Consider the following 24,764-nt stretch of genomic DNA (forward strand, 5'->3'; position numbering starts at 1 on the left):
AGAAACTCATTGCTGCAGATTCTGAGTGCACGCAGGAAGAAGCCTATAATTACACCACGTTTGGTTTTGGTGTCGTGGTGAGAGTAAAAGTGGAGAAGATCGTTTTGGTTGGTGGGTTTTCGATAGACTTTAAAACGAAGTTCGTGGTCAGCTTTGCAAAGCAGAACATCAAGGAAAGGAAGAGTGTTGTCGACTTCTTCTTCAAGTGTGAACTGGATTGAAGGCTCGACCTGGTTGAGCTTGTCTTGGAGAGCTTTAACATTGAAGCGTTTAGGAGTTATGAGGAGAATGTCGTCAACATAACGGAGCCAGGTGACAGACGAAGGAATAATGGTGGAGAAACGTTCGGCTTCTAGATGTTCCATGTGTAGGTTCGCCAGGACCGCATTGAGTGGCGAACCCATGGGTAGTCCAAAAGTCTGCTGAAAGAGGTGATTTTCGAAAGAGAAACCCGTAAAGCCAACACAGTTCAACAAGGTCGATGAAATCACTGGCTGGAATAGGAAGATCAAGTGAATCGTCAATTTTCCTGCGCAAGAGATCGATGGCTTGTGTAGTAGGTACTTTGGTGTGTCGGTATTTTATACCATTTATTTACAATTAAACTGTCAATCTTAGATACATAGATGCATTTCAACGTAAGGAGTATGGCAAACAGTTCTGTCTGAAGGGTAGAGGACCAATTATTGATACGTGCTCCAATTTCTTTAAGAGAGCCATCACTCTGTACGGCAACAGCAGCACTACCAGCTGCACCAGTGGATTGATGAATAGAACCATCAACGTAAATAATTTGCGAGAGTGTGTGCTGTGTGACTAAGTTATCAATACAGCTTAAGGCATCAAGGCAAAGTTTTGGTTGTGATTTAAGAAGTAGTTTGAGGGGAAATGGAGGAATGGTAGTTTGGAATGGGGTAATATCCCATGGAGCGGAGAAGTGCCGCTGTTGCCTTACTTGACATACATCATGTATCTGATTCATGCGGAGGTCGGTTCCAGTTTTTTCGATCCATCTGGAAGAGTGTTCACCAGTGCTGAGGAAAGTTTGGAGCTCTTCTGTGCAGGGGTTTGAATGGGCTTGCCTGAGCATATTAACCCCAATTAGGATATTTCTTTCAGTAACACGATCTCTGAAGCCACTGTGTGGCGAAACGTTTCCTGAATAAAGATTCCCATATGCTGCATAAGTGTCTCAATCTTCAACTTGTCGGTTTTCAAACCATTCATCACAACTGTCAGACACTGCAGCATCATGGGATCCTACAAAGAATTCTTCAACGCTTGTTCAACCTTTGGACAAAGACCTACTTCGACTAGTGGATGGTACCACTATGATCCCGCCTCCGCCTGCTTCAAGTCACCTCACTACAGTATATAAGCCACGTCTACGGCCATATGCTGTACATTCTACAAGATTGATGGACTGAACACATCGACTCCAGGCTGAGGGACTGATTACCTCATACTCCTCCTCTCCTTACGCCTTCCTCTTTGTAGTGGACTGATGAAGCCACTGTGTGGCGAAACGTTTCCTGAATAAAGATTCCCATATGCTGCATAAGTGTCTCAATCTTCAACTTGTCGGTTTTTCAAACCATTCATCACAACTGTCAGACACTGCAGCATCATGGGATCTTACAAAGAATTCTTCAACGCTTGTTCAACCTTTGGACAAAGACCTACTTCGACTAGTGGATGGTACCACTATGATCCCGCCTCCGCCTGCTTCAAGTCACCTCACTACAGTATATAAGCCACGTCTACGGCCATATGCTGTACATTCTACAAGACTGATGGACTGAACACATCGACTCCAGGCTGAGGGACTGATTACCTCATACTCCTCCTCTCCTTACGCCTTCCTCTTTGTAGTGGACTGATGAAGCCACTGTGTGGCGAAACGTTTCCTGAATAAAGATTCCCATATGCTGCATAAGTGTCTCAATCTTCAACTTGTCGGTTTTTCAAACCATTCATCACAACACGATCTCTGATGCTTGGAATATCAAGTTCTTTTTGCATATTTAAAATTTTGGCAGTACGAGGGCATCCTAAAATGATCCTCATTGCTTCGTTCTGCAGTTTTTCCAGCCCTCCAAGCTTCCAGTCATACACGAGTGCAAGTAGTGGCGCAGCATAATCAACCAATGATCTAATATAAGCAAGATACATCATTTTCACAATTTTAACATTAGCACCATACCTGGGGTGAAACCCTGCCACAACTCTAAGTGTTCTCAGTCTTTCTTTGTATTGGCGACAAAGTCTTGTTACAACAGGTCCAAGTAGTGGAACCTCAAAGCCTAGATACCTGTATCTGCTTACATATTCTAGAAGAGACCCATCATGCAATTGGATCTGACGAACTGTGCCTCTCTGTTGAGGAGGACGCCTATTGAGTATCTTTGTTTTATCAGTAGAGATTATCAACCCCAGGTCCTGACACGAGGCTAGTACATGATTAAGAATGTCCAAATGGGTGGTTATTCAATTACTGGAAAGACTCAACGGTGCTTAACCTGATGAATGAAAGAATATAAGAATAGTAAACCTAAATATATATATATATATATATATATATATATATATATATATATATATATATATATATATATATATATATATATATATATATATATATATATATATATATATATATATATATGCAATAAGATCACAGTGAACAGGTGATTTCAAAATATGCAAAACAACCACTCTGAAAGAATAGAGAAATTCCAAGCGCTTTCGTGACTACTCACATTATCAAGGAACTATGAAAGTGAAGCATCCAAGGAAGCTATATAAGGGGTCCGGCCAGCACCTCACTATCAGATCTCACAACGGTTAAACACGTGACACGCGGCGAGCCAACTTGGATAGGTCCTTTGCACAACTCACCCACAAACTATTCTACCCAAGAAAATTTAAAAATTATTTGTCCAGTGTATTATTAAATTCTTCCCAAATTCTATTAATTATAAATGGATCTAATTTATATAAACCAAAGGAAATATTCATATTATTGTCAAAACTGCTTTTTATGAAACAAGATTCAATTATATTCCTGTCGACCATGGACTTGCTTGATACTACTTTCTCAACTTTTTGAAAATCAATTTTAACCATCCAATTGATTTTCAAAAAGTTGAGAAAGTAGTATCAAGCAAGTCCATGGTCGACAGGAATATAATTGAATCTTGTTTCATAAAAAGCAGTTTTGACAATAATATGAATATTTCCTTTGGTTTATATAAATTAGATCCATTTATAATTAATAGAATTTGGGAAGAATTTAATAATACACTGGACAAATAATTTTTAAATTTTCTTGGGTAGAATAGCTTGGGTGAGTTGTGCAAAGGACCTATCCAAGTTGGCTCGCCGCGTGTCACGTGTTTAACCGTTGTGGGATCTGATAGTGAGGTAAACCATACCCCCGGCCGGGATTGAACCCGCGGTCATAGAGTCTCAAAACTCCAGCCCGTCGCGTTAGCCACTAGACCAGCTAGCCACAATAAGATTCATCCAACTAGGTATATTTCTACACCATAGGAAAGTTAGCACAGGCACCTCTGTGACCACAAATGCAAGTTTTTACAGACGAATCTCCAGCTAGCGTGGCCGTGACGAACTCTAGCTCAAGTCCCTTCACTGCCGTCAACATGACTTAAGACTCTATGACCGCGGGTTCAATCCCGGCCGGGGGTATGGTTTATTTGCAATCGTGTCATTACGATTTCTTAAGTCAGTGATAGTGAGGTGCTGGCCGGACCCCTTATATAGCTTCCTTGGATGCTTCACTTTCATAGTTCCTTGATAATGTGAGTAGTCACGAAAGCGCTTGGAATTTCTCTATTCTTTCAGAGTGGTTGTTTTGCATATATATATATATATATATATATATATATATATATATATATATATATATATATATATATATATATATATATATATATATATGGTATAAACCTTGGTAATAAATACCGACAAGTTGGTTTAGAAAGACACGTAAGCAAACACTACGACATATTTATTAGAAAACGTTTCGGTCCTGGGACCTTGATCACTTCTAACATACAGAGGTAGAAAGGCATTATATATATAGGCGGAGAGTGAGGTGTGACGCACGTGACCTGAGGAATGTCATAAGAACATAAGAATGGAGGAACACTGTAGAAGGCCTACTGGCCCATGCGAGGCACGTCCTTATCAAAACAACCTCTGCCTATGATGAGGACGGGTAGACGAAGAAATCATGTGACTCCTGTGTTGTTGGGTTGGTGGTGCTTAAGTATCATGTATGCCAATGTTTTTGAAATTTTGTAGTTTCCAGTGTTGCGTTCTATAGTGTCGGTGACGGCGATTAGTGAGGCTTCTAGGCACCGTCGGCGTCTGAGGTCTGGTTCGGTGAGAACGAGTTGTGCCTCATTCCACTGGATCGACACCATGCCTAGCCCTTCTAGGGCAGGGTTGGTGCCAGAGCCCGAGTTTGTAGCTCACAAGATGAGGGGGGTACTTGTGCCTCCTCCCATGGAAGACTTAGGTCTCAGACACTCCCTAGACAGGGAGCCAGTGCCGGGCCACTACTTGGAAGGGCCCGGGCCGGGAGAATACCGGCGAATCTTTAATTAATAACATGTATGTTAGAAGTGATCAAGGTCCCAGGACCGAAACGTTTTCTAATAAATATGTCGTAGTGTTTGCTTACGTGTCTTTCTTAACCATATATATATATATATATATATATATATATATATATATATATATATATATATATATATATATATATATATATATATATATATATATATATATATGTCGTGCCGAATATGTAAAACTGGCCAGTTAGCAAGAACTCATTTAAAATTAAGTCCTTTCTGAAATTTTATCTTATACGTTTAAAGATATATTCTTTTCATTAATGTTAATGTAAAAATTTTTAATTTTGCACCAAAAGAATCTTAGAAAACCTTCCTAACCTTATTATAACAAGAGTAATTTATTTTAGCCTAACCTAACTAAATGTATTTTAGATTTGTTTACAATAATTTAATACTGAACAAACACAGTGAAACATATTTTTTTTCTTTAGGTTCAGAATGATTTTGGAGAAATTATTGCATACACAAATTTTCGCTTGTCCTATATAGCAAGAATAGCGTTGCTATTTAAGCCAAGATGGCAAGTTCTGCCTATTCGGCACGACATATATATATATATATATATATATATATATATATATATATATATATATATATATACATATATACATATATATACATATATACATATATATATATATATATGGTTCGGACATGTAGAGAGAATGGAGCGAAACAGAATGACTTCAAGAGTGTATCAGTCTGTAGTGGAAGGAAGGCGGGGTAGGGGTCGGCCTAGGAAGGGTTGGAGGGAGGGGGTAAAGGAGGTTTTGTGTGCGAGGGGCTTGGACTTCCAGCAGGCATGCGTGAGCGTGTTTGATAGGAGTGAATGGAGACAAATGGTTTTTAATACTTGACGTGCTGTTGGAGTGTGAGCAAAGTAACATTTATGAAGGGATTCAGGGAAACCGGCAGGCCGGACTTGAGTCCTGGAGATGGGAAGTACAGTGCCTGCACTCTGAAGGAGGGGTGTTAATGTTGCAGTTTAAAAACTGTAGTGTAAAGCACCCTTCTGGCAAGACAGTGATGGAGTGAATGATGGTGAAAGTTTTTCTTTTTCGGGCCACCCTGCCTTGGTGGGAATCGGCCGGTGTGATAATAAATATATATATATATATATATATATATATATATATATATATATATATATATATATATAAAATGAAAGTATAGTATCCCTAGTGAGCAAAACACTTACCCCCATTTTCTCTCGTATGAGTGATGAGAGAGAATTTTCAGAAGCAGCTGCGAAAACTTTAATAGACTTGTCTTCGCCACGGTTACCTCCTATGATGCCTCTCTGAGTGCTGTAATAAACAAATGACATAGCCGTAATCAAGATTATAATCTAAACATTTACATGCATAGTTTAACAATCATATTACTGTGCTACTATTTATGATAATGCACTGGATGCAATCACTATTCCTGTGGTCAAACTAATTGTCAGTAGATCCCAACTCGTGATTCCTGCTGACTATGCTTTATACTCACCCAGTAATGTTTATGTTCAGCAGACTCCAGTTCCTGTATCCTGACAGGGGTGTGTGTGTGTGTGTGTGTGTGTGTGTGTGTGTGTGTGTGTGTGTGTGTGTGTGTGTGTGTGTGTGTGTGTGTGTGTGTGTGTGTGTGTCTGTGTGTACTCACCTACTATACTTGCAGTGCAGGGAAGAGGCGGCATCTCTAAGACGCCAAATCCACGTTGTTGGTCAACTTTCATCTTATTTTAAGTGTAAATATTTGTGCGAAGTGGTGAAAGAGGCAGTTGAGTCCTCTGACTTTCATGTAAGATGAAGAAGAGAGTATGGGGCGTGTTCTTAAAACGATACCTCTTCTTGAAATATGCTAAGTGGTTCTTCAAATATACTGAGTGGCTGATACCAAGTGGTCATGTGTTTAAGACACTTACTGGTACTTCTTGAAGTATGTTAGTGGTTGTTACCAAGTGGTTAGATGTTCAAGACACTTACTGGTACTTCTTGAAGTATGTTAAGAGATAAGATTTCGTTCGGATTTTTAACCCCGGAGGGTTAGCCACCCAGGATAACCCAAGAAAGTCAGTGCGTCATCGAGGACTGTCTAACTTATTTCCATTGGGGTCCTTAATCTTGTCCCCCAGGATGCGACCCACACCAGTCGACTAACACCCAGGTACCTATTTGCTGCTAGGTGAACAGGACAACAGGTGTAAGGAAACGTGTCGAATGTTTCCACCCGCCGGGAATCGAACCCGGGCCCTCCGTGTGTGAAGCGGGAGCTTTAGCCACCAGGCCACCGGACCAAGTGGTTATGTGTTTAAGACACTTACTGATACTTCTTGCAGTATGTTAGTGGTTGTTACCAAGTGGTTATGTGTTTAAGACACTTACTGGTACTTCTTGAAGTATGTTAGTGGTTGTTACCAAGTGGTTAGATGTTCAAGACACTTACTAGTACTTCTTGAAGTATGCCGAGCGGTTGGAGCATATAGTGTCATCCCAGGAGGTATAGTCGTCAGCAGCAGCGTCCTCCTCGTCCGATGTGGAGAGTGAGGAGGAGGCATCACTGCAAGCGTGGGAGGGCATGCCAGGTCAGATCAAGGGTCATGCGAAGCAACAACACCCGAAGTGGGGAGAGAAAATACGAGTTAGTGGGCAATGGGTGCATATGCAACAAGGGATCAGTTGTAAGACATCAGCTGTAGGTGACCAACCATTGAATATTAGCTTCAAGTGGTCAACATAATTCAGGAAGCTTGTTCACGTGCACATTCCTACACATCACATCACACTACAGCAGTGGTTCCCAAACTGGGGGTAAATTACCCCCTGGGGGTAATTTAACCATTTTTGGGGGGTAATGGAGGGGTGACAGAAAAAAAAGTTATGAATTCTGAAAATCAAGAAAACAATGTGGTACCCGGTATGAGGATTATTGTTAACTTTGTCTTAGTATATAAAGTTGTAAAGTAAACCTATTATAAGTAAGTAATAAAGTTAAACCAAATAACAATAAACATCAAAAACTAATATACAGTATTAGAAAAGAAGAAATATATAGCTAAGTGTGTGGAAACCCAAAAGTATTTTGACAAGTATGCTTCAGGACAAAAGTCACTCAGTAGCCCAGATCGACCTGTCCAGTACGCGTCACTCACTTCCTGAGGCTGCCTCTATTTCACACTGTCAGTTTATCTGTGAGCATCAGCCGAGGTAGACATAAGCTGGTATGTATGTGTACTGCCCTGTGCAGTATATAGTTAGTATTTACCCACTGTTACTGTGAATTTGTAGCTATTGTTAATTTTATATATAATGTATGTGTGGTTCTTACGTTTTCAATGGTTTTGCTAGGATTAGCAGAGTATGCGAGGCTGTATACGTTCACGTTTAGCCATATATATCAATAATAACAACATTTTGTGAAAGGGGTAACATGCTTTATGTGGCATGTTAAATTGGGTAACAAGCTGAAAAAGTTTGGGAACCACTGCAGTACAGGAACAATACAAACAACTCAAAAATGTTTTCACTCAAATGTTAAAAATAAAAGTTAGAAGCTATATACTCGTACATCTTCTTTATGCACACACATACGCACACACACACACACACACACACACACACACACACACACACACACACACACACACACACACACATACATATATATATATATATATATATATATATATATATATATATATATATATATATATATATATATATATATATATATATATATATAGTAAAAACAATCGTTGGATAAACTAATGGCGAATCAGAGTTATTGTTGAGTGACCTATACGGGTTCAAGATAATAATAATAATAATAATAATAATAATAATAAAAGCTTATATCGGTAAGTGGGAGTGAAAATATGTAGGCGAGTCAATGTTGGTTTGGCAGCATCAGCAGGACCACTGTACTCTCCAGGCGCCAAGAATTTTCCTATTGTTAGGGAGCAGTCTGCCAGCTTTCTAAAAATCAACACCAGTTCCATTAAGCCATACATATACACACACACAAACTCACACATGTACCATGTAATGGAAACAGAAGGCAAAAATCAGATCATCTAATTAACATTAAGATCGACAACACTCTAATTACCAGACATAATGAGGGGCAAATTCCTAGGCCTATACCTTGACAACAACCTGAATTTCAGCACCCATATCCAACACATAACCAAAAAAGTATCCAAAACGGTTGGGATCCTCTCCAAGATACGATACTACGTGCCGCAAAATGCCCTTCTCACACTATACCACTCACTTATTTATCCATACCTCACCTATGCTATTTGTGCTTGGGGATCAACTGCAGCAACACACCTAAAGCCAATAATAACCCAACAAAAAGCCGCAGTAAGAATAATCACTAAATCCCATCCCTGGCAACACCCCCCCCCACTCTTTATAGATCTAAACTTACTCCCTGTTCAGTACATCCACACTTACTACTGTGCAATCTACATCTACAGGACCTTAAACTCCAATATCAACCTTGACCTAAAACGCTTTCTTGATAGTTGTGACAGAACCCACAGGCATAACACCAGACACAAACATCTCTACGACATTCCTCGTGTCCGACTAAACCTTTACAAAAATTCAATGTATGTCAAAGGCCCAAAAATCTGGAACACCCTACCTGAGAACTCTAGAACTGCAGACACATTCATCACCTTCAAAACTACCATTAGAAAACATCTTATCTCCCTGATACACCCCGTCAACTAACTACACGAATACCACCTGGTGGTTCACACTTACACTCACTCACCCATTTGACCATAAACAGAAATATTAATCTCAATCTTAAAATAATGAATCCTGTGATACTCCAATAATGAAACTATGTACTGTGCCAAAACAAAAGCATTCACATTGCTAAACTCACAAACTAGTATTTAGTCACTTAGCCATAATACCAACTTACCTCATAATTTGTAATATTTTAAAATTAAGAATTAAACTAAGTCTGCCCGAAATGCCTAGCCATGCTAGGTGTTCTAGTGGTACACTCCGTAATCATTATTTTACTACATGTAAAACACACAATAACCAAATTCTGTAAACTCAGCATTGTAATCCTTATAGAGAATAAACTTTGAATTATAAATCGTGTGACAGAGTTGTGGCTCCCAGTATCTTACACAGAGAAAGGAAACCATATAAAATAGTTTTCAAATATATTTATGGAGAGACGCTTCAAAAGTTGTTTACACTGTATATCAGGCCACAATTGATATCTTTAGCTGTTGTGTGGTATCAAGCCTCAAAACGTGAATCAGATAGCAAGAGTCCCAGGAAGATCTATCAAGTGGATCAAAGAGCTAAATGCCGGGTCACCAACTGCACAAGACCCGCGCCGGGACAGTACCGGCGAACCTCGTCGAATCAAAAGAACTGAAAAAACTAAAAACTAGAGTTATAAATAAAGATTTCAGGTGGGAGCAAGGGAGTTAGTGACTTGTTCTATGTAAATTACAACATGTTAAAAGAAGATAAACTATATAGTTTTCATCTGCCTGGGTGGGTCACCCTGCCTGGGTGGGTCACCCTGCCTGGGTGGGTCACCCTGCCTGGGTGGGTCACCCTGCCTCGGTGGGTCACCCTGCCTGGGTGGGCCACCTTGCCTCGGTGGGCCACCTTGCCTCGGTGGGCCACCTTGCCTCGGTGGGCCACCTTGCCTCGGTGGGCCACCTTGCCTCGGTGGGAAACAGCCGGTATGTTGAAAAAAAAAAACAAGTTTACAACTCTGGAGTTGACCACTCTGGCTGGCAGCATGAAGAGAGGAAATATAACATGATAGGCTACACGAGGATATACACTAGATTGCTACAGGTTTTTTAATACCTTCAAGAGAGATAACATGACGTCACAGATATAAATTAAATGACGTGGCCGAAGAGATAATGTGAAATGTTAAATGTAAGATGCGATTGTAAGTTCTGCAACCAATGATATTTTTTAAACTACGTAATAAATAAATTAAGACGGGACACGTAAGCGCGCACACACACACACACACACACACACACACACACACACACACACACACACACACACACACACACACACACACACACACACACACACACACACACACACACACACACACACACACACACACACACACACACACACACACACACGCACACACGCACACACACACACACACACACACACACACACACACACACACACACACACACACACACACACACACACACACACACACACACACACACACACACACACACACACACAAACACACACACACACACACACACACGCACGCACAGTGGGCGCCTGTGACGAGCGGGGTACCACAGTGGTCAGTTCTAGGACCAGTGCTATTTTTGATACATGCGAATGACATAATGGAAGGGATAGACTCTGAAGTGTCCTTGTTCACAGATGTCAGACTGAGAATAGCGTTGCGATACCTTAATAAGGAATTGTTCAAGACGCTGCACACTGTGTACGTCAGACCCATACTGGAGTATGCAGCACCAGTTTGGAACCCACACCTGGTCAAGCACGTCAAGAAGTTAGAGAAAGTACAAAGGTTTGCAACAAGGCTAGTCCCAGAGCTCAGGGGAATGTCGTACGATGAAAGGTTGAGGGAAATCGGACTGACGACACTGGAGGACAGAAGGGTCAGGGGAGACATGATAACGACATACAAGATACTGCGTGGAATAGATAAGGTGGACAGAGACAGGATGTTCCAGAGAGGGGACACAGAAACAAGGGGTCACAATTGGAAGCTGAAGACTCAGACGAGTCACAGAGTAGTCAGGAAGTGGAATAGCCTAGCAAGTGACGTAGTGGAGGCAGGAACCATACATAGCTTTAAGACGAGGTATGACAAAGCTCAGGAAGCAGAGAGAGGACCTAGTAGCGATCAGTGAAGAGGCGGGCTCAGGAGCTGAGTCTCAACCCCTGCAACTACAATCAGGCGAGTACAATTAGGCGAGTACACACACAGTCTTTTTCTATTGTGAATTTATGGCACATTTCGACGTTTCAGACCAGTTTGAGGAATTTTCTAACATAAATTTGTATTTAAAATACGTAAATAATCACAACTTTAATAAAAACTGCTGCTACAATTACATTTTATCGGGAAAATTAAGCGACAAGAGAAGGATGAGTGATTTTCATTTTTTAAGACTATAAGAAACCCTATCGTTTGATACTGTACTCCACAAGAGGCTGGACCAAAAACAAAAGAGATTCAGGCAGGAATAACAGTGAATGTACTCCTGTGGATAAGATACATGTGCAACACAGGTATCTTTATTCTGAAACGTTTCTCCTACACAGTAGGAAAAGCTTCAAGGATTTGGACAAATTTCAAAAGTGGTCAGATAAGTGGTTGCTTAAGTTCAACCCCAGTAAATGCAAGGTAATGACGTTTGGGAAAGGATCAAGAAGATCGGAAACAGGGTATAGACTAGGGGGGACAGAGATTGCAAACTTCACTCAAAGAGGAAGACCTAGGGGTGAGCATAGTGCCCAGTATATCTCCAGATGCTCAAACCAACCAAATAAACTTTGCAGCCAATGCTCGTCTGGCGAATCTAAGAGTAGCCTTCAGGAATCTCAACAACTGTCCACCATGACAACCCTGTCCACTCTGACTTCACCGTCCATCCTGGCCTCAATGTCCATCCTGACCTCACTATCCACCCTTACAACACTACCTACCCTGACAAGTCATTCCGGGTCTTTTATACAATATACATTAGTTCCATCCTGGAGTATGTAGCACCAGTTTGGTACCCGCGGCTGAAAGAGCACGTGAAGAAACTGTAGAAAGTGCAGAAGTATGAAACAAGGCTCGTTCCTTAGCTAAGGGGCATGAGTTACTAGGAAAGGCTAATGGAATTGGATCTAAAGTATTGATTCAGTCTTAGAGTGGTCGGGAAGCGGAATGATCTTGGTAAGGAAGCGGTGGAGGCAGGCTTCATACACAGCTTTAAGAGCAGGTACGACAGGGCCCACGGAGCTAATAGGACGTAAATCTGGAGAGTGACGATAAGGCTCTTGAAGCAGGGAGAGAGTGGACCTATTAGCGACTAGCGAAGAGGCGGGGCCAAGAGCTGTGACTCGTTCTCTGCAACCATATATAGGTAAGTACACACAAGAAGTGCCTTTGACAACTAGTAACGAACACACAAACGCGCGAGGTCTGACAATAAGTCACAATGCTTAAATACATTATGCTATTCTAAGTTAAATCTACATAATATATCAATGTATGAAAGAGTAGTGGAGAGGAGGTGAAAGAGGGAGAGGGAGAGGTTGAAGGAGAGAGGTGGGGAGAGAGGGTGAGGAAAAGAGGATGAGGGAGAGTGAAGGAGAGACGGTAAAGAAGAAAGAGAAAGGATAATTTCTCACCTACTAAGTGTCGACATAATGCACCATACTCGATCCGCCGCCACCAACCTATCATTGTTTACACCCGCCTGCCTGCCTGCCTGCCTGCCTGCCTGCCTGCCTGCCTGCCCTCTTTTACACCCGCCTGCCTGCCCTCTTAAACTAATCTCACAGATAACGCCACCAGCACTTCAAGTTTAAATCTTTATTCATGTCTCTGTCCTTTCAAGGGAGGATGCCTTCATGTTGGTGAAGAGTTCGTGATCCAGAGAATTGGAGCTATCCTTCCCTTGGAAAAAACCTGATAACTTAAAAAATTCTCTAGAAGTTATTTTACTCCTGTCCTTGACCATTTAGAAGTGATTAGGCATCATGGAGTTAGCTGATTATTGTCAGTTGCATCCTAGGAAAGGATCTAGGATTACAGTGGTAGGAACAACACCGTGGCTGGAACAACACCGTGGCTGGAACTGGTCACAAATATCCCGCACTTAGAGAAAACTTATGACGAAATTTCGGTCGATAGACCCCTGGGTGTCTTCAAGAGGGAGTTGGACAGACACCTAAAGTCAGTACCTGACCAGCCGGGCTGTGGTTCGTACGTCGGTTTACGTGTGGCCAGCAATAACATCCTGGTTGATCAGGCCCTGATCCACCGCGAGGCCTGGTCATGTACCGGAGCGTGGGGGCGTTGACCCCCGTAACACCCTCCAGGTAGAAGTATACTCCAGGTATAGGTTCTGTACCAGTGTCAAGTCAGCTGTGACTTGGCAATGTTCCAGGACCGACCCAAACGTAAACACAATTTACGTGTACTAAGCGCGGGTTATATGCGAGTCACGAGAGGAGAAACTCACAGGCACTCATCCACACTGTCTTGTTAATCATATGATAACCCATATTGATTGTGTATCAATCAAGTTTATCACTGCAGACCTGACGCAGCGAGCAACAACAATCAATCTTCCAAAACTCATCTACTTGTCTCAGGAAAAAAGATTTACAATACATCTGGAGGAGGTTGTAGAAGAACGTTGACTTCATCGGAGTTCATCACTGAGGTAGTGAGGGTGTTTTGTCACTCAAGAAACAGACCAGTAACTGGCCAGGAGCTGGAGCTCAACACACATTGCCTCTCACTGACAAATGTTCATTTCATTTATTTTGTGCATGTACGCACGCATATATATATATATATATATATATATATATATATATATATATATATATATATATATATATATATATATATATATATATATATATATATATATATATATATATATATATATATATATATATATATATATATATATATATATATATATATATATATATATATATATATATATATATATATATATATATATATATATATATATATATATATATATATATATATATATATATATATATATATATATATATATATATGCAGGTGCGGGTTTGGCTGGGTTGTGAGGGACAGTATATATATATATTGGTGTGGGGGGGAGGGGGGAATGCAATGTCCTCACACTGTCTCCTGTGTCTTACACACACACTCGTAAACTCTAACTCACGGTGTGAGTGTCAAGACTTTTGCTGGCACCTGAGGCACGGCACGCTCGGGGCCTCCTATATTTTATGCATTATATATTCACTGTGAAGCGCTAAACTCGTTAGGGTCAAACAGTGCTAGGTTCATCTCTTGTTGCTGGTTTGTTACCCCTCCACACGCTGAGTCTCCTGTTAGTGTGTTACATCTCCACCCTCTTGTTTGTCTCCTGTTGTTAGTGTTACATCTCCACCCTCTTGTTTGTCTCCTGTTGTTAGTGTCACATCTCCACCCTCTTGTTTGTCTCCTGTTGGTAGTGTCACATCTCCACCCTCTTTTTTGTCTCCTGTTGTTAGTGTTACATCTCCACCCTCTTGTTTGTCTCCTGTTGTTAGTGTTACATCTCCACCCTCTTGTTTGTCTCTTGTTGTTAGTGTCACATCTCCACCCTCTTGTTTGTCTCCTGTTGTTAGTGTTACATCTCCACCCTCTTGTTTGTCTCCTGTTGTTAGTGTTACATCTCCACCCTCTTGTTTTTCTCCTGTTGTTAGTGTCACATCTCCACCCTCTTGTTTGTCTCCTGTTATTAGTGTTACATCTCAACCCTCTTGTTTGTCTCCTGTTGTTAGTGTGTTACATCTCCACCCTCTTGTTTGTCTCCTGTTGTTAGTGTTACATCTCCACCCTCTTGTTTGTCTCCTGTTGTTAGTGTCACATCTCCACCCTCTTGTTTGTCTCCTGTTGTTAGTGTCACATCTCCACCCTCTTTTTTGTCTCCTGTTGTTAGTGTTACATCTCCACCCTCTTGTTTGTCTCCTGTTGTTAGTGTTACATCTCCACCCTCTTGTTTGTCTCCTGTTGTTAGTGTTACATCTCCACCCTCTTGTTTGTCTCCTGTTGTTAATGTCGCATCTCCACCCTCTTGTTTGTCTCCTGTTGTTAGTGTTACATCTCCACACTCTTGTTTGTCTCCTCTTGTTAGTGTCACATCTCCACCCTCTTGTTTGTCTCCTGTTATTAATGTTACATCTCCACACTCTTGTTTGTCTCCTCTTGTTAGTGTCACATCTCCACCCTCTTGTTTGTCTCCTGTTGTTAGTGTCACATCTCCACCCTCTTGTTTGTCTCCTGTTGTTAGTGTTACATCTCCACCCTCTTGTTTGTCTCCTGTTGTTAGTGTTACATCTCCACCCTCTTGTTTGTCTCCTGTTGTTAGTGTTACATCTCCACCCTCTTGTTTGTCTCCTGTTGTTAGTGTTACTTCTCCACCCTCTTGTTTGTCTCCTGTTGTTAGTGTCACATCTCCACCCTCTTGTTTGTCTCCTGTTGTTAGTGTTACATCTCCACCCTCTTGTTTGTCTCCTGTTATTAGTGTCACATCTCCACCTTTCTGTTTTTCACTAATGTTTGTAAGTCAAGAATGGGTGTAACACTGAGCTGTCTTAATGAGGCAGCTAATGCACTTTGTTTTTAACTAAGCCAGCAATACAGCTCACGTAAATTTCACAGATAATTTACCAGATGTTTTGGGTCCCCGCCAACAGTCACTTAAACCTTATTCTAATTTAATACACATATGAGAATAATGCTGGCTTGTCATTAAAAAAGACAGGATGGTAACGTTCAAAGTGGTTCACGAAATCGTAATAAACCCTAAAACCCCACGGAACGGGTGGGGTTTTAAGGCTCACTTGCCACGGGTTCAAACCCCACCTGTTCCGTGGTTCGGTCAAAGTGGTCCTTAAGAAATCGTACATATTTCATGATTCTGACCCACTTCTAGTTTTATCTAACACTTTGAGTATCATCTAACACACTTAAGCTCTAAATAATAGCACACAGTCTCGTATTTCATTATTTTAAAACTTCTGGTTTGTCTGTCGTTCAACTTTCTGAGTTAAGAGGCAGACGACAATTTTCTCCAAGTATTAATATTTAAATAACATTCACGCAAATATGTATGTGTTGAAGCACTCCTCTGTGCACATATAATAGCAGAGAAACACCTCTGTGCACATATAATAGCAGAGAAACACCTCTGTGCACATATAATAGCAGAGAAACATCTCTGTGCACATATAATAGCAGAGAAACATCTCTGTGCACATATAATAGCAGAGAAACATCTCTGTGCACATATAATAGCAGAGAAACATCTCTGTGCACATATAATATCAGAGAAACACCTCTGTGCACATATAATAGCAGAGAAACATCTCTGTGCACATATAATAGCAGAGAAACATCTCTGTGCACATATAATAGCAGAGAAACACCTCTGTGCACATATAATAGCAGAGAAACATCTCTGTGCACATATAATAGCAGAGAAACACCTCTGTGCACATATAATAGCAGAGAAACACCTCTGTGCACATATAATAGCAGAGAAACATCTCTGTGCACATATAATAGCAGAGAAACATCTCTGTGCACATATAATAGCAGAGAAACACCTCTGTGCACATATAATAGCAGAGAAACACCTCTGTGCACATATAATAGCAGAGAAACATCTCTGTGCACATATAATAGCAGAGAAACATCTCTGTGCACATATAATAGCAGAGAAACACCTCTGTGCACATATAATAGCAGAGAAACACCTCTGTGCACATATAATAGCAGAGAAACATCTCTGTGCACATATAATAGCAGAGAAACACCTCTGTGCACATAGTATAATAGCAGAGAAACACCTCTGTGCACATGTAATAGCAGCAGAGAAACACCTCTGTGCACATATAATAGCAGAGAAACACCTCTGTGCACATATAATAGCAGCAGAGAAACATCTCTGTGCACATATAATAGCAGAGAAACACCTCTGTGCACATGTAATAGCAGCAGAGAAACACCTCTGTGCACATATAATAGCAGAGAAACACCTCTGTGCACATATAATAGCAGCAGAGAAACATCTCTGTGCACATATAATAGCAGAGAAACACCTCTGTGCACATATAATAGCAGAGAAACACCTCTGTGCACATATAATAGCAGAGAAACACCTGTGCACATATAATAGCAGCAGAGAAACACCTCTGTGCACATATAATAGCAGAGAAACACCTCTGTGCACATATAATAGCAGCAGAGAAACATCTCTGTGCACATATAATAGCAGAGAAACACCTCTGTGCACATATAATAGCAGAGAAACACCTCTGTGCACATATAATAGCAGAGAAACTCCTGTGCACATATAATAGCAGAGAAACACCTGTGCACATATAATAGCAGAGAAACACCTGTGCACATATAATAGCAGAGAAACACCTGTGCACATATAATAGCAGCAGAGAAACACCTCTGTGCACATATAATAGCAGAGAAACACCTCTGTGCACATATAATAGCAGAGAAACACCTCTGTGCACATATAATAGCAGAGAAACACCTGTGCACATATAATAGCAGAGAAACACCTCTGTGCACATATAATAGCAGAGAAACACCTCTGTGCACATATAATAGCAGAGAAACACCTCTGTGCACATATAATAGCAGAGAAACACCTCTGTGCACATATAATAGCAGAGAAACACCTGTGCACATATAATAGCAGAGAAACACCTCTGTGCACATATAATAGCAGAGAAACACCTCTGTGCACATATAATAGCAGAGAAACACCTCTGTGCACATATAATAGCAGAGAAACACCTGTGCACATATAATAGCAGAGAAACACCTCTGTGCACATATAATAGCAGAGAAACATCTCTGTGCACATATAATAGCAGAGAAACACCTGTGCACATATAATAGCAGAGAAACACCTGTGCACATATAATAGCAGCAGAGAAACACCTGTGCACATACAGTAACAGAGAACCCACAAACCTTACTAAAAAACGTCACCAAAGACCCCAAACCACTCCAGGCTTTTATATATGAGCATAAAAAAAAGAGCCCAGTATTAGCGGGACTCGTGCACATATATCTTGCAGGAGCCAATATTAACTACGCCGCTCCCGTCTGGTATCTTACTCTCCTAAACTTTTAATACAGGTAAAACTAATATAAAACAAAGTCAAGTGTATAATTTATGTATGTCCACGCACTGCACGTACACACGGTATGCAAAAGGAATTGAACATTCAGCCAGTAAATCAATGTATTGTTATACTTAATACTGTACTTGGAGTGAGGAGAATATAGCCAAACCTCTAAATTTAGAGCTACACACACATACATGTATGGAGCAGGGAGAGTGGACCTAGTAGCGAACAGGCGGGGCCAGGAGCTGTGAATCGACCCCTGCAGCCACAAACAGATGAGCACAATTTAGTGAGTACGTACACATACACTCACGCATATATATTATATACATATATATTACAAACATTTGCAAGTATAACCTCAACTCGTCCCTAACACCCTGCACTTCTCAGGTCTGGAGAGGCATCTGTCATCATTATATATACACAGTTATGAATTTAACAGATCCATTTTAATTAATCTCTGTTATGTTGTACCTATATATGTTGTTGAAATTTCCATATAATGCCGACACTCCTCTCTTCATGACTGGGTTATTCAGAGAAAGGCGTGGTGTAGGCTTGATCCTCCGTCAGCTAATCGTGATACAGAAATTTCTACCCTTCAACTAGGGGTAGCCCTATCTATGCCAGTGAAGAGCTCTTCGTTCAAGGAATTTGGAGCCACCTTCTTGACTCAGACTATTGATTACCTCTCATCACCCAGGCGCTGTTTGGCAGCCCTGAAAATAACATAATTTAGTAACACTAGAAACACGTGGCCTCTTACTCTGTGACGTCAACTGTGGTAGATATTTTCTCTAGGCTCCTGAAGCCCTTCCTGTCCTCCCCGCCTCCTACATGAATCTCGCTGCTGGGGTCCTCGCCACTTCCCACACTCCCCAGAGCAAGAGTGAAGTTCTTTTTCTTCTTCATAATCTCTTCCTTCGCGTTGTCTACTTCCTTCATACCCATAGTTTTAACCTCCTCTTTCTTAAAGTCCTCCTCCTTAACGTTGTTCATCTTCACATCCTTCTTCTTCAAGCCTTCCTCTTGCTTTATCCTCTCCTTTTTCACACCTTCCTTTTTCAGAGCCTCCTCTGGAGGAGGGATTGCCTTGTCAGTCCTGGATGAAGCTTCCTTGGCGGATGACATCTTCCTGTCTCCCCAGACGAGACACGAGTATTATTAACCTGTCTCTTGAACCAGGAATTATCTGGCACAATGACTGCTGGGGTAAACGCGTATATGTGGAGCCTGGGGATCAGAACTCAAATTGGTGATACACTTATCAAAGAGATCAATGCCGAAGATAAGACACCAGTTAATACTGACAGAACGCACCAATCACCGGTGACAGAACGCACCAGTCACTGCTGACAGATCGCGCGAGGCCCAGATAGTCACTGGTCGCGGGAGGTAAGTAGAGCTCAGGCGGTCATACATTCCGTCATTGCTATCTTGCTTTATCTCTTTATCTCTTACCGATGATGTTCTCTTTTGCTCCACATTCTTTACACAAAAATTATCTACCTCCCACCCTCCTTAATGCGATCGTCTCCCCCGCTGTGCAGAACAAGTCAATACCGTGGTCTGGAATAATTCACTACTAACCCACACTTTATAAAAGAGGACTCTACGGATGAGTCGGTTTCCCTTGAACCTTAATACTGGTCCAGGACGGACCGAAACGCGTGAGTTTCGGTCCGTCCTTGACCAATATTATGTCTATTCTCATGAATTTCATTTTAATTATCTCGAGAGAAGAAAATTCCCACGTACAAATAACTCCAGCTCTTTTAGGACGATAACTTGCAGGTTATCATGCCTACTGAACCTACAGTGGACTGCTTGACCAGATCCTCGTCACTCTGCTGAAGTCTCCCAATTCATGGTGACAGATTTTACCCAGTGTATGGGACCCATCCTGTGTGATAAAGAATGCCAGGAAAACCATCATACTGCATGAAGTATGACGAAGAAAACATCCTGTATGACGGTGTATGACTGGAAACTCACACTGTGGGATGGAGAATAGAAGGTAAACCATCCTAGGTACATGTATGATCACAACGTATGATGATAACGTCCCCCCCTCCCCCAACACACACAAACACAACGCACAGCACACACACACACACACACATGCACACACACACACACACATGCACACACAAATAGCACACATACACACACACACACACACACACAGGGGAGACATGATAACGACATATAAAATACTGCGTGGAATAGACAAGGTGGACAAGGACAGGATGTTCCAGGGAGGGGACACAGAAACAAGAGGCCACAATTGGAAGTTGAAGACACAAATGAGTCAGAGAGATAGTAGGAAGTATTTCTTCAGTCATAGAGTTGTAAGGCAGTGGAATAGCCTAGAAAATGACGTAGTGGAGGCAGGAACCATACACAGTTTTAAGACGAGGTTTGATAAAGCTCATGGAGCGGGGAGAGAGAGGGTCTAGTAGCAACCGGTGAAGAGGCGGGGCCAGGAGCTAGGACTCGACCCCTGCAACCACAAATAGGTGAGTACAAATAGGTGAGTACACACACACTCACACACACACAGCTGTGTCGTAAATTCATCAGGCTGTCTACTATGTTCCCTTCAAAAGGGTCTTGATGCCGGTAAAGGGCTCTTGATTCAAGCAACTGGAGCAACCCTCCCCTTCCTTGCATCAAACCTGATGTTCTGTGGGAACATTCACCCGCGACTTAATGTTCTCTGTTTTTCTTTCTAACAATAACAATTTTCAAAACTATAAACCTTTCAAATATTATCCACAATTATAAAATGCATATTTAAGTCATAATAGTGACCCTTTAAATAACATACACGTGTGTGTGTGTGTGTGTGTGTGTGTGATTGTGTGCGCACACACGTGGTTTAAAACTAACGCAACGATCGACACCATGCCTAACCCTTCTAGGGTAGAGTAGGTGCCTGAGCCCGAGCCTTTAGCTCATAAGACTGTCATTCCCATTTGCCCCCTTGGGACGGGGATGGCAGACCAGAGAGGCCTAGCTTGTGGCTAGGCCTGGGGACAGTTGGTCCCAAAGATGAGGAGGTACTTGTGCCTCCTCCCATGGGAGACTTAGGTCTCAGACACTCCCTAAAGAGGGAGCCAAGGCCGGGCCACCACTTGGAAAAGGCCCGGGCCGGGAGAATACCCGCGAATCTTTAATAATAATAATAACTAACGCAACGATTAGGTTCTAGACGTAGGCCTTGTTCATGGGACCGTGTTCATGGGACCGTGTTCATGGGACCGTGTTCATGGGACCGTGTTCATGGGACCGTGTTCATGAGACCGTGCTCATGGGACCGTGTTCATGGGACCGTGTTCATGGGACCGTGTTCATGGGACCGTATTCATGGGACCGTGTTCATGAGACCGTATTCATGGGACCGTGTTCATGGGATCGTGTTCATGGGATCGTGTTCATGGGATCGTGTTCATGGGATCGTGTTCATGGTACCGTGTTCATGGGATCGTGATCATGGGATCATGTTCATGGTACCGTGTTCATGGGATCGTGTTCATGGGACCGTGTTCATAGGACCGTGTTCATGGGACCGTGTTTATGGGACCGTGTTCATGAGACCGTGTTCATGGGATCGTGTTCATGGGATCGTGTTCATGGGATCATGTTCATGGGACCGTGTTCATGGGATCGTGTTCATGGGACCGTGTTCATGGGACCGTGTTCATGGGACCGTGTTCATGGGATCGTGTTCATGGGACCGTGTTCATGGGACCGTGTTCATGGGACCGTGTTATGGGACCGTGTTCATGAGACCGTGTTCATGAGACCGTGTTCATGGGATCGTGTTCATGGGACCGTGTTCATGGGAACGTGTTCATGGGACCGTGTTCATGGGACCGTGTTCATGGGACCGTGTTTGTGGGACCGTGTTTGTGGGACCGTGTTTGTGGGATCGTGTTCGTGGGATCGTGTTCATGGGATCGTGTTCATGGGATCGTGTTTGTGGGACCGTGTTTGTGGGACTGTGTTTGTGGGACCGTGTTCATGGGACCGTGTTCATGGGATCGTGTTCATGGGATCGTGTTCATGGGATCATGTTCATGGGACCGTGTTCATGGGATCGTGTTCATGGGACCGTGTTCATGGGACCGTGTTCATGGGATCGTGTTCATGGGACCGTGTTCATGGGACCGTGTTCATGGGACCGTGTTATGGGACCGTGTTCATGAGACCGTGTTCATGAGACGGTGTTCATGGGATCGTGTTCATGGGACCGTGTTCATGGGAACGTGTTCATGGGACCGTGTTCATGGGACCGTGTTCATGGGACCGTGTTTGTGGGACCGTGTTTGTGGGACCGTGTTTGTGGGACCGTGTTCGTGGGATCTTGTTCATGGGATCGTGTTCATGGGATCGTGTTTGTGGGACCGTGTTTGTGGGACTGTGTTTGTGGGATCGTCTTCATGTGACCGTGTTTGTGGGACCGTGTTCGTGGGACCGTGTTTGTGGGACCGTGTTTGTGGGACCGTGTTTATGGGACCGTGTTCATAGGACCGTGTTCATGGGACCGTATTCATAGGACCGTGTTCATGGGACCGTGTTTGTGGGACCGTGCTCGTGGGACCGTGTTCATAGGACTGAGTTCATGGGATCGTGTTCATGGGACCGTGTTTATGGGATCGTGTTCATGGGACCGTGTTCATTGGACCGGGCTTGTGGGACTGTGTTCGTGGGACCGTGTTCGTGGGACCGTGTTCGATAGGCTAGACTCCACTAAGAGGGCAAAAATAAAAAAATCCTTGTTCTGGGGTACAGTTGTGATAATGTACCATCATAGTTCTGGGGTACAGTTGTGATAATGTACCATCATAGTTCTGGGGTACAGTTGTGATAATGTACCATCATAGTTCTGGGGTACAGTTGTGATAATGTACCATCATAGTTCTGGGGTACAGTTGTGATAATGTACCATCATAGTTCTGGGGTACAGTTGTGATAATGTACCATCATAGTTCTGGGGTACAGTTGTGATAATGTACCATCATAGTTCTGGGGTACAGTTGTGATAATGTACCATCATAGTTCTGGGGTACAGTTGTGATAATGTACCATCATAGTTCTGGGGTACAGTTGTGATAATGTACCATCATAGTTCTGGGGTACAGTTGTGATAATGTACCATCATAGTTCTGGGGTACAGTTGTGATAATGTACCATCATAGTTCTGGGGTACAGTTGTGATAATGTACCATCATAGTTCTGGGGTACAGTTGTGAAGAACAAAACTCACAATACAGTGACTGGAGCAATACACAAATAACCTGAAATAGGATAGAGAAAAACTTACGATGACGTTTCAGTCCTGTTTCTCTGTTATTCACGAGCTTCGCTGCTCCTACTTTTTGTTACTCACCTCCCTGCAACTCTCACTTACCTCCCTGCAACTGTTACTCACCTCCCTGTAACTGTTACTCACCTCCCTGCAACTGTTACTCACCTCCCTGCAACCGTTACTCACCTCCCTGCAACTGTTACTCACCTCCCTGAAACTGTTACTTACCTCCCTGCAACTCTTACTTACCTCCCTGCAACTCTTACTTACCTCCCTGCAACTGTTACTCACCTCCCTGCAACTGTTACTCACCTCCCTGCAACTGTTACTCACCTCCCTACAACTGTTACTCACCGACCTCCCTGCTCCTATTACTGACTCACCTCCCTGTTGCTGTCACTCACTCACCTGCCATGAGCATCATCAAGCGTGCCAGGTGCTGGTAGTTCCTCCTCTTCCTTCTTGACCTTCGCGTCTTGAAAGATGATCCTCGGCTGGTTCTTTGGTTTATCCTTCTCCTCAGTCACCCCGACCTTCCTTCTGCTCTCCCTCTTCTTCCTCTCACTCCCTCTGTCTGCCTCTTTGTCCTTCTTGGGTTGGTTATCGAGGGAAGAGCTAGACGAGGAGACTTGCTTCTGCAGGATGAGTCCTGAAGGAGGCTTGGGCAGTAGCTGGCTTGATTCCTCAGGTTCCTGTAACACACAAAACAATACAAAACTACTCATGTTCCTGCAACACACAAAATAATACAAAACTACTCATGTTCCTGCAACACACAAAACAATACAAACAAGAACAAAAAAAATTCACACCATGAACATTCAGGAAAATCTATTATCCAAGACAATGTATGACGGGATTAACGTTTGC

The 24,764-nt window shown here is 42.4% G+C and overlaps 1 protein-coding gene across 2 annotated transcripts in view; it reads right to left on the reverse strand.

The window, feature by feature from the left end:
- LOC128693568 (uncharacterized) overlaps window positions 1-24,764 on the reverse strand; it is a 103,884-nt gene that overhangs the window by 21,427 nt on the left and 57,693 nt on the right. The window contains exons 4-6 of one of the 2 annotated variants that reach the window (XM_053783347.2): window positions 24,303-24,586; window positions 7,092-7,205; window positions 5,860-5,968 (exon numbers count right to left, since the gene is read on the reverse strand). In XM_053783347.2, the coding sequence (XP_053639322.2) occupies window positions 5,860-5,968; window positions 7,092-7,205; window positions 24,303-24,586 (507 nt within the window). The remainder of the gene's footprint in view (window positions 1-5,859; window positions 5,969-7,091; window positions 7,206-24,302; window positions 24,587-24,764) is intronic. The other variant, XM_053783348.2, reaches the window with a different exon arrangement.

This window comes from Cherax quadricarinatus, unplaced genomic scaffold (assembly GCF_038502225.1).
Source record: "Cherax quadricarinatus isolate ZL_2023a unplaced genomic scaffold, ASM3850222v1 Contig32, whole genome shotgun sequence".
Lineage (NCBI taxonomy): Eukaryota > Metazoa > Arthropoda > Malacostraca > Decapoda > Parastacidae > Cherax > Cherax quadricarinatus.